Source organism: Rhynchophorus ferrugineus, unplaced genomic scaffold, assembly GCF_030347505.1.
Source record: "Rhynchophorus ferrugineus isolate W39M unplaced genomic scaffold, kcgeb_rfMv2 rfM2, whole genome shotgun sequence".
Lineage (NCBI taxonomy): Eukaryota > Metazoa > Arthropoda > Insecta > Coleoptera > Curculionidae > Rhynchophorus > Rhynchophorus ferrugineus.
Window position 1 is genome coordinate 7,725,152 of NW_027472581.1, and position 18,425 is coordinate 7,743,576.

General features: G+C 33.1%; 1 protein-coding gene across 1 annotated transcript; it reads right to left on the reverse strand.

Moving 5' to 3' along the window:
* Positions 1 to 813: 813 nt before the first annotated feature.
* knk (cytochrome and DOMON domain-containing protein knickkopf) lies at positions 814 to 16,578 on the reverse strand. The gene is made up of 9 exons (XM_076396246.1): positions 16,403 to 16,578; positions 12,204 to 12,426; positions 7,716 to 8,063; positions 7,486 to 7,660; positions 4,977 to 5,219; positions 4,776 to 4,911; positions 4,355 to 4,645; positions 4,006 to 4,260; positions 814 to 1,189 (listed from the first exon to the last, which is right to left on the reverse strand). Exons 1-9 carry the CDS (start codon positions 16,443 to 16,445, stop codon positions 873 to 875), a joined length of 2,031 nt encoding a protein of 676 aa, XP_076252361.1. The 5' UTR covers positions 16,446 to 16,578; the 3' UTR covers positions 814 to 872.
* Positions 16,579 to 18,425: the final 1,847 nt, after the last annotated feature.

An 18,425-nucleotide genomic window follows, 5' to 3' on the forward strand; every position in this document is an offset into this window, starting at 1 on the left:
GTAGATCTTTTTATGGTGTACAATACTGTAGTACATTAATTTGATCTAACTTATAGGGTTAGGTAGCGTTTTTGCTAATTGCTAAATAAGCCTAAAACAATAGGTTAATTTACGACATCACGTTAGAAACCTCTAAAATTAGCAAAGTTGCCTTAGTATATTATGCATGTATTATGCATATAAACCGTCCTCTTGAATCACTCTATCTATTGAAAAAAACCGCATCAAAATCCGTTGCGTAGTTTTAAAGATTTAAGCGCACATAGGGATATAGGGACAGAAAAGGCGACTTTGTTTTATACTATGTAGTGACTATAAATATTTTAAATAATTATAGTGTATGTGAATGTACCACCCACAATAAATCACCATTGTGTAATAGATCACCAAAAAGATTTTGAAAATGCATTTATTTCAAAATTTTAAGTTATATATACCGACACCTTTTCTTCTTTTTAATATAATCATTGGTACTGATAAAATTCCTGGCATATTTCAGTCTTATTTGCTTGGAAGGTCATATTCATAATATTTAAACCATTTAAAAATAGAAGAATGAAAGGAACTTGTTGAGATAAATTGTTTCTACTTTTTTTTTTCAACTGATATAAGGGAATTAAATATATCGGTTGATTGAAATGTGTGTTACTGTTAATTAAAATGAATTAAAATGCATTTTCGTGTTTTATTTCAGATATCCCCAAAGCATTTTTTTTCAGGTTTATCGATTGCTCTGGGCAATCAAGACCTGAGGTACTAAACTAAGTAAAGAAAACTACATTATAAAAAGAACTCAGTAAATTATAACACTTGTAGGGCTTCAATAAAATTTACTTATCTCTATGGCAGTCATCTGTTGCTTAAATAAACAATCACATCAATTGTTTAACAAACAATATCAAGAAGGAAATAGTAACGATAAAGTAGTTTATGTTATTGTTCGTGCTCCCGCTGGTGCGCTGGTTGAAGCTGTCGATGATGTGAATTTTCCATCCCATATTCGCTTGAGTGAAGGAGTTGTAATAGACGTTGTCGGGCCATGTGTTATTCGGTGTAAATTCCAATATTCCTGGTTCTCCAGATTCGCAAGTCCAAATTAAAGATCGGTTGAATTTCTTGAACGATACGAAATCGTCGTCGAGTCTGCGATCGACATTATCTCGATGTTTTGACAGACAAAGAGGGCCAGCTAAAAATACAATAAAAATGTTAATATAATGTTTTAAAGCTTTGCTTGTATTGATATATTGGAAATCGCTGCTTATTATTACTCTGATTAAAAATTCCGATGCCAGACATGACATACGAGGGTCACTATTTATATTTCGGGAATAGGAAAAAAACAAATAGTTAATCTGCGAATATATTTTTATTGTTTTTCAAAGTACTCGCCACGATGATCGATACACTTTTTTATACGCTTAAACTAATTTTCAAACCATTTATTGCATTCCGAATGAGGTATCTTCAAAACATGATTTTTGAACGCTTCAATAGCTTCCTCGGGCGATGAAAATCGTTGACCACACAGTTTATTATCCACGGATGGGAACAAAAAAAAGTCATGGGGTGCCAAATCAATGCTGTGCGGCGAATGACCCATCAATTCGACGTTTTGAGTGCTCAAATAGTCTCTTGTTTGAGGCAATACGGGGAGCTCGCATTGTCATGATGAAGAACAATCCGGCGTCTCTTGTATATTTTCCTTATTTCACCAAAGACTTCTGGCAAACAAATGGTTGTGTACTTATCAGAATTTATTGTTCTACTATCTTCTCGAGGTACTGTTGCAATATGACCATTTTTCCCGAAGAAACAGGCTACCATTTGCTTTAAGTGCTTCGTGCGCGAACAATTTTTGTTGAATTTGGTTCATCTTGGAACACCCATACAGTCAGACTGCTGCTTACTTTCGGGCTCATACGAATATATCACTGATTCGTCACCTGTCACGATTTTAAAAACGTCTTTCGCAGCACTGCAATTGAATTTCTTAAGCATTTCTTTGCATCAATCGACACGAACCGATTGTCAAATTTTGTGGGATCCAACGCGAACATAACTTTCGCACATCTAAGTGTTCATGTAAAATCGCATATATGCTGGTGGAACTAATGCTTAGGGATGCCTCAATCTCACAATAGATGACATGACGATCTTGCTTAATCATTTCGCACACAGCATCGATGATTTCTGGCATAACAGCCGATTTTGGATGACCTTCACGAAATTCGTCGGATAGCGAACTACGACCACGATTGAATTCACTAAACCAGCGATACACGGTGATTTTTGATGGAACTTCATCGCCAAAAGTCAAATTAAATTGATTGATGCACTCTTGTTGTGATAATCCACGTCGAAAATCGTAAAAAATCATCGCACGAAAATGTTCACGATTCAGTTCCATTTTTTGCCGAGACGAAACTTTCAACTAAATATAAAATAAACAAATAGTGTCCGTGCGACAAAATGTTCTGACTACGTATATTGTCAAAAATGTTAAACTTTACGATGGAACCGTCAGATGGACTCACATAACAACAGTGTTGCCAATTCCCGAAATATAAATAGTGACCCTCGTATTACGTCTCTAATCAGTTACTTCGAACAGGAACGAGATAATAGAGAATAGAGAGCATATAGTCCTAAAATTCGTTAGAGAGTTTTTTACTGTTAAATATTAAGTTGCTGATTTCGAAAAATGAAAAATATCTTCTTGGATTCATCGAAAAATAAACCGTCCTCATACAAAGTGGGTGACGAATCAAGATCAGCTTGTTGTTAGCTCTATCAGAAATGAAATATATGAAAAATATAAAAACGATAAGTAGTTTACTTAATATTAACATAAATTAATACAATTATTTCAGAGGAACTGTATGGAAAATATATATAGATAGCTTAGAGCTATGTGATATGGTCTTTGAGGCATGTAGAATATACCTTCATACACTCCTAGATAATATAGGATTTAAATGGTGTAAAGATAAACCACAAGATCTAATAGAACATTCAGACATTGTTTTTAAAACAATACAATTTTTAAAAGAACATAATAAAATCAAGGACGATTTTATTATATTTTATTTTAATTTGTGTATTTAATTCAGAATGGGACATTAGGTCGCTCACGTCACGATGATAATAAAAGTAGTGGTAAGACAATAAAAGTTGATAGAAAAAGGTAAAAGTTGGAATAAAAATTGATTAGGTTTTATTAGTCATAACATATATTGTTTTTTTGTGGTAGAAACAGGAATGGTTAACAACAGGAAGAAATGTGAACTGAAATATAAATGCATTATAAATTAGATGATGTACATTGGCTGTTTTATTGGAAGGATTATAGTTAACGTATCCAAGTTAAAAAGTAACCGAATCAGTGTATTAAATTCGATTTGTGTTAGTATTGGTCGACACTGTTGTGTGTCTGCATAATTCTTCAGAACATCAGCTCTTTTATTAGAGAGACTTTGCAAACTTATCTTCATCTTTATGTACCTTATAAACTTTTTCAACTCCATCAAACAAACCTCATTTCCTTAAATAATCTGTTAATGAAGTGATCTTGTTCGATATTTAAGATTCTCAAAATCGAAGACTCGTTTGAAAGAATGGAATTTGGGTTTTAAATATGAATTCCACATTATCACAATTGACAAGAAGCATATGAGTTATTTTACCGAAAATTATTTAGTGTATTGTACTAATGCCAATGAAAAGTTTCCTTGAAAAATAGAAGAATTGTGATATTATTGGCCAGTGTAACTGGTGTTGCTTCAGCGATCGACAGACAATTAACGTATTTAAAGAAAATATGAATAAGTTATTTGTAAAACCGGACCTCAAAAATTAATAATGTAAAATAACCAATTGCAATGGTGAAAGTACTCTATAGTATTAGCAAAAAAATCCAAAAACGGTCAATTTACATATAGAAATCTTTCAAATTGTGTCACTCTTGTAATAATATTCTCACTAATTCATTATATTTATATTTACCCGCTGTGGGTCTAGGTCTTCCCCTTCTGGAGTACTCAACACCAGCTAGTACCCTAATTTTTGATTGTGCTTCATCAGTTAATCTGTCAAAACCACCATGAGGGTCATCGGTAATAATCATAGGATGGTAATATTCGGGACTATGAGGATTATTACCACCGTATACTTTGAAAACATATGTTAGGCCTCTTCTTAGCCATAACTCTGGAGCTAAAAATCCATTTATGTACCAAGCCAAAGCAGTAGACGTGTGTTCTGAAAATTAAATAATTAGAAAACAATACTTGAAACTGGTACCCAGTCTAGTTATTAACGATATTGGTTAAAGCAGTGAAAGTATAACACTTACTGGTAATTGCTTGGTAACCTTTTTTAGCTCCAGATGGGCCAATCGAGCTTCTAAAGATTCTAATAGTCTTGTCGAAAATTTGACCCTTGGTCCATGGTTCGCCGATTTCAGGCTCCGATCTAGTGAAAGCATAACAAGTGTTGACGGGCTCTTTAGGATTCAGATCAATGGTAACGTCGGTTTTTGGGTATACATCGTGGAAGGCTGGTTCTTTGTTTTCGTCTAGTTTACCCATGGCCCAAACGACGTAGATCGTACCGTTGGCTGGGAATTCTTTATCACCATCATCGGCTAAAATATGAACAATTAGTATTACCACGAGAAATAAATAATTTTTTCCGTCATTTTTCTATAGTTAGTTTTTTTTTAATAGTGACAGTGAAAAAGAATTTAAAACCAGTATTTTATAACAGCTTCTTACATGATATCAAGGACCTGCGATATGTAATGGTATTAACACCATTATCTCTAATGGCAGTGTTCAATTGATTGTTGTCTTGACCTCCAACTACCTCGTCCTTACACACTCCTTTGTATTGTCCAAGCACTTTTACACACTGAAAAGGAAAATATCATAGAACTTGTATTCTAACAGGTCAGCAATGAACTAATATTAACTCACTGGTGTCAGCGCTGTAATATTATAATCGGTTGCATATCCTTGATATCCACTAATATACGCTACAGCAATATCAGCTCCAACCATTTCGCTGTGATCTTGTGATCCAGATATACCGAAAGATAGATACTCGTCTTCATCTACCATCCCGGAAAGTTGAATTGTGATTTGGGGACCAAAAATCTCCCATGAGACTTGGAAGTCTTTGTGTAGTTGAAGACAATTAGGAAGATCATCTTTGTGTGGCTGTAAGAATGAAATAGGATAAAATGAAGTTGAAATTATTTCTGGTAACACTGTGTGACACAATTTTTCTAATATAAATAAGATTACGTGTTTTCAATTCCTTATTCCATTGTTAAAAACATTGTCTATTGATGCGGTTGTCTAGCACGTCACGTTCCTTAGTAATAGTGTCAATATTATTTACGCTTAAAAGCTGTATTACTCCATAACGGCAGCCAATATCCTTTCATACCTATTGCATATTCAGTGATTTAAAAGAAACGTATAATAACATTAATCCAACTGCTCAGCGGACGCTGATTTAAAAGTTGTTGCTATATTTCTTGGACTACAGTGGGGTGTCACGAAATATTGTTGTTTTCTCTCTTAGTGGAACAGTAGATACCAAAAACCACTACAAAGTTAAAGATTGGCCAAAAAGAACTGATTTTGTTTGTGGTAAATGAAACATTAAATATGAACCTCTTATTCCACAAAAAAGCTTGGTTTAATGAAAAATGTTGTCAAGGCCATTGATAAAAATGTTAAAGGATTTTTGTAAATGAAAACTGTTTTCTCTAAATTAAGTCATACTAGATAAAAAGAAGGCATTTTTGTTAGCTTACAAATAAGAAAACCTATAAGAAAAACAATGAATTTGATGACAATATTACCGCGAAAGAGTTAGAGACTTGGTTATCTCTAAGAAAATTATTCATGAATTCTTAGGCGATGTTAAAGCTAAAAATGCCGAGTTTTTAGTGGATGAGAAAAATCTAAAACGATGATGGCAGAATGTCTTTAAAAATACATTTCCAGCATTCCCATTTCCATTTTCCCCTCTATCCTCCTATCCCATCTTGGAATGGTGACGAACAAGGTGAACACTTTCACTAGGATATAAAACAGATAGGAAAGCATTATTAGGAAAGATAGAAAGCTAAAATGTTAGCAGATTATTGCTGGTTTGTACTGTTGATAATATTAAAAGTTAATATATCGTCATTTTCTTTCAGAGTATATGCTTCTTTTTTTTTTGTTGACCACTTAAACCTGAGCTATTTTGATTCATTATCTATTTGTAAATATAATTACTATTTTTCTGTAAAATTAATAAAATGTTTATATATATGTTCTGCGTTTTTCTTTCCATGTGTGTGTCCTCCTAAATGGTTGGACCAATTTTGGATGACATCATCTTGAGCAACAAAAATTGTTCAGAATAAGGATGGTTGTAATTTTGAATCAACATCAAGATCCAGGGACAAGTGTACCATTAAATTGGTTCTTTGTTTTCAATGCCTGATGCCCATAAAAAACGTAGAAACGTGATGCAGAACAGATGAAGCAGAAATAAATTGCGGTAACTTTGGGCAAAATCATAAACAATTGATGCAGTTGTTTGCAATAGACAACTACGTTATTATCATTAAACCAAACAAAGTACCGTATGGTAAGCACTTAGGAAGAAACAATGTTCCATCGTTCTTACAGTGCTTTGCAATATCCATTGATTTTTTGGAGTCGAGAAGATGGATATTATTTAAACTCTAACAAAGAAATTCAATGACAGAAATGGCAGAAAGAATACAGTAGTAATTTATTTGAATGTTATTTATATTTTTGTTACGCAACCCCAGAAATTAGCAAGAAAGTTAGCTCGATGAACTTCTGCACATACTGATTGATGATCCGTGCCACTCGAGATAATCAGTACACAGTTGAGAAACTAATCCAGAGATTCAGGCAAGAATGGTTTGGGCCTTGGAAATGATTTGACTTTTTGTATGGAAGACGTAAAGAGACGCATGGACCAAGACCTTCAAAATTGGATTCTAACACTATTTGATGCCAGAACAGTTGCAGTAGATCGTCAATAATGGCGAGGTTACCAAGGTACCAACAGTAGTGTATTATTTGAGAAGTAGGCACTTTCCCCAAGTGTTGGCTGTGGATTTAATTTTACGTTTCAAAAATGCTTGCATGAAAAACTGAAATCGTCAAAAAAAAACTAATAGCACCTGTGGATTTCTCTCCAAAAATAAAGCTGAATAAATCTCTTAGTTTTCTTCATCTTTCAGATTCAAACGGCCAATGAAAATTAAAAATGCTTCATAAACCCAATTTAAGAAAGACCTCATCTATCTAAAATGTTATGAAAATTTATATATCCAGTTCATTTCTTCACATACAAACAAATGTACGGCAATTCGATTATTTTAAATCATAGACTTTTCCTTATTGAACTCAAAACTCATCGAACAACTTTAAACGCATATCTACTTACAATAACTTTAATCAAAGATGGAGGAACGTTCAGGGCTTCCGGTATTATAATAGAACCCAAGTTGGTGTTAGTATCATGATCAAATACACTGAACCAGTCGATGTTGAAGATAGTGAGATCTCCTGGCAATTCTAATGTGATTGTTTTATTCTTGTAGGCTTTCAGAGGATCCAGACTAAAATCGAAAAAGTTTAGTTAACGAAATTAAATGATTAACGATAAAAACTGACTATCCATATTCGTCAGGAACTTTGTAGCCTTTGGAGACGGGTTGTGCTCCCACACCAACCCAAAAGAAAGCTCCTTTGGCCTTGCCGTCGTAAGTAAATCCGATTAGTTTGATCTGTTTAGCGTCCACTATCTCCACAGATATGGTGGTGATGGAGTTCGTCTTTCCCGTGAGTTGGGAGATCTTTTGGGCGATAGGCGGCTCGAATTCTTCTGGCACGTAAATGTCGCCGAAGGTGTTTTGTGACCAGATGTCATAGATAGCGAACCATTTGATATCCGTGATTTTCTTGTTCTCCGGTAGTACGAGAGTAAAATCTTTGTTGAAGTAGCGTTCAAGCACATTCGTCCTAAAAAGACATAAACACATCAGGAATAAATTCATAAATTTAGTATAGAGTAGGAATGTCGATTAATTTTTAAGGTCATTTTTGGTTCTTTATAAAAATTTAAATTTCGAAATCCAGTGACGGCTGCTGCATAAGCGCTGCAGTGCTGTAGAGCTCGCAAAAAACATAAAGTTCCCAAAAAATAATTATAGTCTGTGCAAAGTCATTTTGTACATACGTCATTTAAATTTGTGACATCAAGACGTTGCAATGTTGCCGCATCAACTCTGAGTTTTAGTTCAGTTTGGCTTTGACATACCAAAATGTTATCAAATATAATTTATTTTAACACTATAGTACATCTAAAAAACTACAGTTAATTATACAGCCACAATAGTTTATAGGTTAGAGTTATAACCTCTTATCACTATTGCTTTCAAGAATTTTGCATACGTCTGACAACCGGACGACTTTGACAGGCTCATTTGTTTACGTGTTCGAACTAATCAGACAGCATTGTGTCTTATTTTACTAGAATAAAATTAGAAGGAAAATATTGTCTGATTCTAAAACGAATTTATAAATTGCGCAATACATTAAACGTCTTGATGACGTATGTACAAAAAAACTTTGAATAGACTATATGTAATCTCATTAAAATACTAAAATATTCTCTGTTGCTTATCGAAAAAATTGAATAAATTTTAGGGAAAACTAAAAAAAACGGAAGCAACACGGAACAGTAGAGTAACCTATCGACTCACGCTATCGCTAGTATTTATCTGGGCCGCGCAATTGTGATCTGCGAGCTCCTTACAGCTTCCGAGCAGCTCACCGCTAATATGGTGTCCATCAACAGCCGTCTAAAACAAGACCGATATTTAAGTGGAGATTTCGCTGCATTACACCTGCGTCGTATGGTTCGTATCGGTTATCTGTATCGGAATTTTACGCGATTTTCGGCCAGTTAATAATAACAATATTAATAACTGTTACTGCGGAAGTGGTCTTTAATTAAATTAATGTGAAGAAGTTTTCTAAATATGCTTTAGAAAGGGATAAGGTAGACCATTACCAGATATTATTATTGAGAAATCTGGTACAAATAGAGGGAAAAGTTTATTTAAAAAATTAATGGATTCATGGATGCAACAAAAAATGCTTTGTACTGTTTGTCGTGTCGATAATGCTTAGACGAACATAGGCGTCACAGATCTAGAGCACTCAAATTTGAAATTAAAAAGACATTAAAATTTTAAACTCCATCTTCATAATTGTCAACTAATATTATGGCTCAATTAGATTCTTCGTATTGGATAAAAATACAGAGACATAATGAAAATGTGTCAAAGAATAGGTATATTTTATAAAAAATTATAAATTGCGTTAAATTTGATGGAGCGTCTGAATTGGCTCTTCGGAGACATGATGAGAGCGTTACGGTATCCGGGAATATTTCGTGGACTTGTAATTTTTTGGCTGAACTAGATGTAACTCTAAATGAGCACCTAAAGAATGCTTCAGTTTTTAAAGATACCTCCAAAGAAATACACGTCGATCTGTTTCAGTGTATCCTTGAAGTATATCGTGAACAAATAATTGAGGAAATTAATAATTTTTCATTGTTGGCGATCATGTGGACAAAACAACTGATGTTGCTGCAAAATCTCAACAGGTAGTAATTTTTAGTTTTTGGAACTACTTAATTCATGAAAAATGTGACGCAGAAACACTTAGTAAAATAATTTTAAGCATTATAGATCATTTAATTTAAAATTCAACAAACTGATCGCACAAAGCTATGATTGAGTAACAGTGATGAGCGGCCAACATGCAGGCGTTCAAGCACTAATTAAAAAAATTACCCCCTTGCTCACTATGTATGCGCACCAATTAAATTTGATTAACAGGTCAATTGAAAAGTCCCCGGCCTGACACATAGATGGTGCTACTAGAATTAAATCCATATGTTTTTTAGTTAGCCCTAACCTTCAAAAGATGCGTGTATAAATTTGACAGCTGTCGGATCATTAGTTTGTAAATTATAGCATTTTGAGTGAAGCAACTTTTGTTATTGTGGAAAAAAGAAGACGATGAACGCAGTGAACGTCCAAAAGAGGTTGTTACTGACAAAAACAAAACAAAAATCTACAAAATGATTTTGAATGACCGTAAACTGAAATTGAATGAAATAGCAGACACTCTAAAGAGATCAGCTGAACGTTTACATCATATTATTCACGAATATTTGGGTATGAGAAAGGTCTGCTAAAGTAGATGCCGCGTGAGCTCACTTTTGACCAAAAACAATGACAAGTTGATGATTCGGAGCAGTGTTTGAAGATGATCAAGCATAATAAACCCGAGTTTTTGCGTCGATATGCGACAACGAATGAAAAATGGCTCCATCATTTCATTCCGAAATCCAATCGACAGTCATCCTAGTGCACTGCACACGATGAACCCGCTCCAAAGCGTGGGAAAACGCAACAGTCGGCTGGCAAGGGTAAAGCGTCTGTATTTTGGCATGCGCATGGAATAATTTTGAGTGACATTGTTTGAAGGACGAAATCGCCGAAAAACGGTCGCTATTGAAGAAAAAGAAAGTGCTGCTTCACCAAGACAATGCACCGTGTCACAAGTCAGTGAAAACGATGGCAAAAATCCATGGGCTTCGAATTGCTTCCTCATCCACTGTATTCTCCAGATCTGGCATCCAGCGACTAATTGCTGTTCCCAAAAGATCAAAAGTTCTCCTCAGATCTCAAAAGAATGTTAGCGGGGAAGACATTTTTGTCGAATGAAGAGGTGATAGCCGAAACTGAGATCTATTTTGAAGCAAAGGGCAAATCGTACTACAAAAATGGTATGGAAAAGTTGGCAAGTCGCTATAATCAGTGTATCACCCTTGAAGGGAATTATGTTGAATAAAAAAACAAATTTTGTCAAAAAAATGTTTTTTACTATGATAGGCCGGGGACTTTTCAGTTGACCTGTAATGTGTATACGTGTATTTTTCGGAAATCTACAAGACATTTCTGGCTTTTTTAGTAATTGACCACAACGAGTAGAAGTGTTGAACAAAATTGTGAACAGAAGGATCCCCACGGTGCTCCGACCCGCTGGAACTTTAACATACGGACTACTAATGTTGTGTACGAAAATAGAAACTATTTCATTGAGTGTGTGGATAAAATAGAAGAATAATTCTTCAGCAACAGAGTCTGTAGCGTAGCAGCCTCTATTCGCCGTACATTAAATGATCCGATCTTCAATTTTTGACTAACTTTTTTCCATCATGTGATGCCCCACGTATATATCCTTTTTAACCAGCTGCAGCGAAAATAATCGAACCTACTGGCGTAAGAGACGCTTGAAGAGAATTTTAAACGCAGTATTATTCAAGTTCGAAATAATATTGATGACATCATTAGTGAAGCATCAGATATAATAACTTATGAGCCACCATAAAATAAACGCAACCGTCCAGGTAACAATAAATTTCGCCGAATTTCTGCTTTAGAGGTGTATGATGTTATAACAAATTGTGCAAAAGATCGATTTCATTTTAAAGAGTAACCAGTAGTTGCAACACTTTTCTTTTCGGTATACTTTGGAGAGTATTGCGGTAAATTTTCTGAGGATAAATTCACTTCCTTATGTTCCTTTTATCACACACTTGATAAAAAACGATTACGAACTGAACTACTAGTTATTTATTTAAGAAATGATTGTAGAACATTTAATGGTGCACTACCTCTTCTAATATTTTTAATAGCAATCAATTTAGGAGACATGTTGAAGGAGACTAGACAATTGTTAGAAATCGTGGTAACAACTTCCATGACAACATCAGTGCTCGAAAGGTGTTTCTCAACACTAAAGCGCATCAAAACGTTTCTTAGAAATTCATTGGCCGAAGATCCTTTAACAGCTCTTTTCATGCTATCTATTGAAAAACAGTTTATCTCCGAAATAAACAATTTTAATGAGCAATTGATTACCAAGTTTGCGAACAGAAAACAATGTAGGATGGACTTAATTTGTAAAAAATAGGTAATTTTTTTTGCAAAAATTGCAAAACACTGTTAAACTTTCATCAGGAGCCGCCACTGTCGAAATAGATAAATCGATATTTTTAAAATTTGTAAATCTGGTTACCTTCCACTCTCGTCAGGGACTATGAAACCTTGCGGTCCAGGTCTGTTGGCTGCTCCTGCCCAGAAAAATGTGTCAGCGCCATTTCCGTCATAATTAAAAGAAGTAAGAAGTAGAGTATATTTGTCTACGGCATAAACATCGCCAGAGACCTGATGATGGTAAGAGTTTAGTTTTCCGAGATATTTTCCTTTGTAAGGTCCGTCATCGTCGTCTTGGCAGAGTCCTATAAATAATTATAATAATAATTATTATTGTTATGATAATAATAATATAACGGCTTATGGTTAACGTTTTAAACGTTATGACATTTTTAAGATATAAACAAATGAATTATTGCCTATGAAGGGCTATCGCACCGCAATTAGCTTAATTTTTAAAACACCTCGCACGCAACGTTGCCAGTTCTTGCAAATTATACGTATATTTTAAGAATATAATATAAACTATCTTGATTTCACAAATTAGCCTAATTTTTTTTTAATAAATAATAATAAGTTAATATTTGTTGGTACAACTTTAAAACAAAAATATAATAAATATAGTATGAATAATCTATTATAAATATAATTATTTTAAAAATAATAAAAAGGAAGCAAAAGAGAGAAAATAAAACAATACATACAATAATAAACCAAAGTTATAATTCTTTATTTTAAAAAATTCTATAAACTCTTTTCCACACATTTTCCAGTTCTTTTTAGTCTAGTCCACAGATATCCATTTAATTTTACAGTCTCACAATATAGAATACTAGTCGTTTCCGATTAACCTACAATTTGTCTTTTTGATAACTTCAATCTAGGTATATAACTAGGAGGACCCATCAGCCCTATCTCATTCTGTGGTGAAATAATGTTTATACATATTACTGCTGTATTTTTTATTATATGCACCTCACTACACAACACTACACAAGATCAAATGGCTTGATTCTTTTGAGTCGGTATCATGATCTGGTGGTATCCAAAAGTTGCAATACCCCAAAATTCAAAGAGAATGGAGTCTTTCCTCATGCCCCCTTGCAATTCTCTTGATTGCTTGACTGACTGTGGAATCTGAAGGTCTCGATGTAGGTAGTCAGTCTTGTAGTATTTGGGTGAATCCACAATACTTCTCAGGACTTTGTTCTAAAAAATTTGTATTTTATTTATGTTACTCTTTGCAGAACATCCCCATAATTGAACTCCTTATGTCCATATAGGTTTCAATATTTGCTTATATAATACCAATTTATTATGTACTGATAATTGTGATTTTCTTCCACTTAGCCAATAAATTTTCCCATATTTCAATCCTAGTTATTTTCTTTTCTTCTTTATATGTTCCTTCCAGCGAAGTTTTGCATCAATACTCATTCTGAGATATTTAGCGCTGTTGCTATATGGAATGATAGTATTATTTAATGTTATTGGTGCTTGTACGGTCTGATTGTAGGTGAACTGCACATGCACATATTTACTTTCGTTAATTTTTATTTTCCAAGCTTGTGTCCAATTATTTATAATGTTACCTGTTGTATTTTTCGTGTGGCTTCTTCAGTATTGTCTCCGACAGCTATAATTGCAGTATCATCAGCAAATGTAGCCATCGTAATATTTTCCGTTTGCGGTATATCACAAATGTAGAGTAGATAAAGCATTGCTCCCAGTACGCTTCCTTGTGGTGCACCTGCTTTAGATTCTTTTATTGTAGAGTAAGCTTTTTCTTGTCTAACTCTAAACATTATGGCTGTAATGTACAATTTTAGTAGTTCGGTGTGGTTTTGGTAATATTTTCTGTAGTTTATGAACAAGGCCTTCATGCCAAACCTTATCGAAGGTTTGTGCTACATCTAAGAATATAGCTGAGCATACTTTTTTACTTTCGTAGACTTTTTCAATAACATCTGTTATTCCGTGGACCTGGTCAATTATTGAATGCTTGTTAATAAACCCAAACTGGTATTAGGTTTTTTTCTCTCTATGATCGGTTTTATTCTTTTCAGCAGGAGTTTTTCAAAACCCTTAGATATTACTGGCAGCAGTGATATAAGTCTATAGGCTTTTATTTCGTTTGGTGACTTTCCAGGTTTTGGGATCATTATAATTTCCGACATCTTCCAAGTGCCTGGGACATGTTTTACTCTAAATGCTGTATTGATCAAGTTGGTGAGTTTTATAATTCTCTTTCTAGTTTAGTTTTTGCAGTAATTCTCCTATTATTAAATCATAACCTGATTATTACCTGGTCCAAAGAATGAAAACGTATTTAACAATCGAATAGTTATTAATAAATTGTAATATAAGATGAGTCGTTTTGTTTTCTATGCTTGGTTAATACGATACTCATTTAATCATATTTAATCAATTTATATATAGAATTTAATGATCGATATATCGATATTTTTGATATTATTCATAAAATAATATATAATCTTATAAAAACTAAAAATATTTCTTAAACATTATAAAAAGACATAATTATTTTTGATACATTTTTTAAAATTCGTACTTAATTTTAAAGATTTACTAAAAAATATGGCTAATTTTTAAGAATTTTCGATATTTTTTTGAGCGGATATAATAGGTGGGGCAAAAGTCCCGCCACCACTTTGATTGTGCCCCATAATAAAAAGTTTATGTGAATAAGCTCCAAACGATTCAACATCAATATCATTCAAAAATGCCTTAACAAGAGCCGAAAGTTGCATAGCGCAATTTTTCAATCATAACAAAAAAAAATGTAAAGACCAAACACTTTTTATGAAAAGCAAACTTACTTATCTTTTTTTTGAGCAAAGTTATAGGCAATCAAAATGGTAGCGGGACTTTTGCCCTCCTGCTATCAATATTATTTTTCCTTAAAAAAATCGATATACCTTTTGTAATATATCGATATTTTTGCTAATTGTTGCAAAAAAAATTGATATATTTGTCTCTGATACATAGAATATATTTTTTTAAATATCGAAATATCGAATCGATATATTGATATTTTTCTCAGCTACCAACACCCCTAGTTCTGATATTACCTTCTGATTGATACCTCCTGATTTTTTCATGCCTCAAATATATTGTAGCTATATATGTATCTTTTAAATAGGAAGATATTATTGGAAAGTAAAATTAATTACCGGAATTAATAGCTACTAATTGTATAGATATCGACATCTTACTTGCGTAAAAGTAAATATCTAAAATAACAGATGTATTATATTTCTGTTAACCCACTTATTGTCCCTGGAGATCGTTAATATTTCTTGCACCGGTAATATATCAAATTATGATTTTCTAAATTTTAACGCTCAATGTATTTTAATATAATTTATAATACTTTCTATTTAAAATAACAATAAACTTTTTTTTATTGATCATGCCTAAGAAAGTTATCGGTTTGTCATCAAGGTGAGTTCGTCATTTACGCGTCATAATTTATCATACCTCCTCATCTATTCTAACAAAAGAACGACATTTTATTTATATGACGCAAATGATTTAAGTTTAAAGAAATACTGAATCATAGTTACCTTTGGTTTTGCCATAATTTTTGTAAATTCATTTCGATTATTCACTTGCATCAAACAGACCATTTAAAATAAAATTTGTTATAGATTATGTTGAAAGTCAAGTCGTTTCTAAAATTGTGGGCGATTTTTTTGTTATCATTTCAAAACCAATAATAGCACACTAGATTATTAAAATTGCTTCTGTCAATGCATATTTCTTATGACAGGACATATACGGGTATTTTCACTTTATTGTTCAGAAAGTATCCAAAAAGGTTTAAAAAATGCAACTGCAATCGGTAAATCAGAAAGTAAGAAAATTATTAGCCGTAACTAATTATTAAATAAAATACGTTCAATTCATATTAAACAGAACACTAAAATAATTCACTTATTGAAATTCAGTTTGCCTGCGTAATTTTCAAATAATATGAACAATATACCGTAAAGAATTGGTGTTATATCAACGTTCAAGGTACTACGACATTCCAAAAGAGATTTTTAGGAAACACAGAGAGGGAAAGTCACATTTGACATACGCTACATGTTGTATGTTGTTTTAAAGTAAACTAATCAAATAAAAAGCAAGATGCGTAGTATGATAATTTGCATTTCTAAAAACAATAAACAAGGATGTTACTATAACATACGGTATAGTCGAATATGGAACAATAGCACCGAAGTATGGGAAAAAAATAATGAACGATACACTTACCTGTGGTAAACAAGGTCAAGAATAAAAGTAGCAGAATTTTCATCTTAACACTGAAACTTTTAACATTTTTAACAAGATTTTTGTTGAAATTGTTTCATTCTTTCCGCTCAGCTCATGACTAATGAAAATATTGTCTCGTCGAGCCACGCACCGTAGTTTGCGGCAACTTTTCGATATAACTTTCTAGTCTCAAGAACCACTGTGCATGATTGCCGAGTATCGGTGACTTTTAGCACTTAACATTAATACGCGTTAACGTTAATAGCGTTTACGTAATCACCGTCTATATATTGTTATTTTGTTTTTGGTACTTTTTTTTAGGACGTATTCATAAAAACTAGCTGTGTTAAATAGTTTTAACAACAATTTTGCTATGCTATGGTTGAGCAATGTAGTTTTATTTTAATGGCCAGTTTGCTGTTTGTCTTGTATGTAGTCTTATGTTTTAACAGATATCTAATTCTCGAGAATCCTGGCATGTGCATAAGGATTTAAATTCGTAACGTTGTCAGTTATTATACGTACATTTGAAGAACATAAATCAATATAAATTGGATAAATTATCTTGAGTTCACAAATGCATCTAATATTTCTGTTGAGACTCAAGTTAACATTTGTTGGTACATTTTCTATCCCCTATAATATAAAAAATGTCATATGAAGAACATTTTATAAACCATATTTGATTTTAAAAGGAAAAAGAGGAAATTAAACAATATGTAAAGTAAAAAATTTCATTTATTTATCAATATATAAAAACACACAAGCACCAATTTATCTTTAAAATTACTCAATAATATATGTTGCATAGCACTAAAAAAATAACTTTGCTGTTTCCTCATCGCATCTGTTAACATGTGGTGGTAGGTATCCAGAAACCAAAATTGTTGCTTATAGTCTAACCAAACAAGCTCTCTCATCAAACTCAGACTTTTAGTTTATTTTAGCTTTTATATTTTACAACATTCTAATGCAAATAAAATAATGAAATAAAAATGTTATAAAATAGCATTTATTTTAACATTAGTTCGCTAACATTAGTTTAAAATAATTTACTGTTCACTGGTACTTTGGATAGACTATATAACAGATCAATTGAAAATTACCCGGCCTGACACATAGATGGCGCTACTAGAATTAAATCTATATGTTTTTTAGTTAGCCCTAACCCTCAAAAGATGCGTGTATACATTTGACAGCTGTCGGATCATTAGTTTGTGAATTATAGCATCTTGAGTGAAGCAACTTTTGTTATTGTGAAAAAAATGAACAAAAAGGAATTTCGCGTGTTGATAAAGTATTGGTTTTTGAAGGAAAAAAATACAGTTGAAGCAAAAACTTGGCTTGATGCCGAGTTTCCGAACACTGCCCCAGGAAAATCAACGATCAAGGGTTGGTATGCTAAGTTTAGACGTGACTAAATATGCACCGAAGACGATGAATGCAGTGGACACCCAAAAGAGGTTCTACCGACGAAAACATTTAAAAAATCCACAAAATGATTTTGAAAGACCGTAAATTGAAATTGAATGAAATAGCAGACACTCTAAAGATATCAACTGAACGTGTACATCATATCATTCACGAATATTTCGGTATGAGAAAGCTCTGTGCAAAGTGGGTGCCGCGTGAGCTCACTTTTGACCAAAAACAACGACGACTTGATGATTCGGAGCAGTGTTTGAAGATGATCAAGCGTGATAAACCCGAGTTTTTGCGTCGATATGTGACAATGGATGAAACATGGCTCCATCATTTCACTCCGTAGTCCAATCGACAGTCATCCGAGTGGACTGCACACGATGAACCCGCCCGAAAGTGTGGGTAAACACAACGGTTTGCCTTCTTCTTTTTCAATTGATTTTTTCTTTTTGCTTAGATTTTTCATAACCTGCAATATAAATAAATGTTTTAAAGTGGTTTTAAAGTGCTGAGCCATTGCCAATTACCATTTGTAATGTGTGTAAACAATAATAATGTCAGAACTATTGAATTTAACATTATAAACTATTGTTCCTACGAC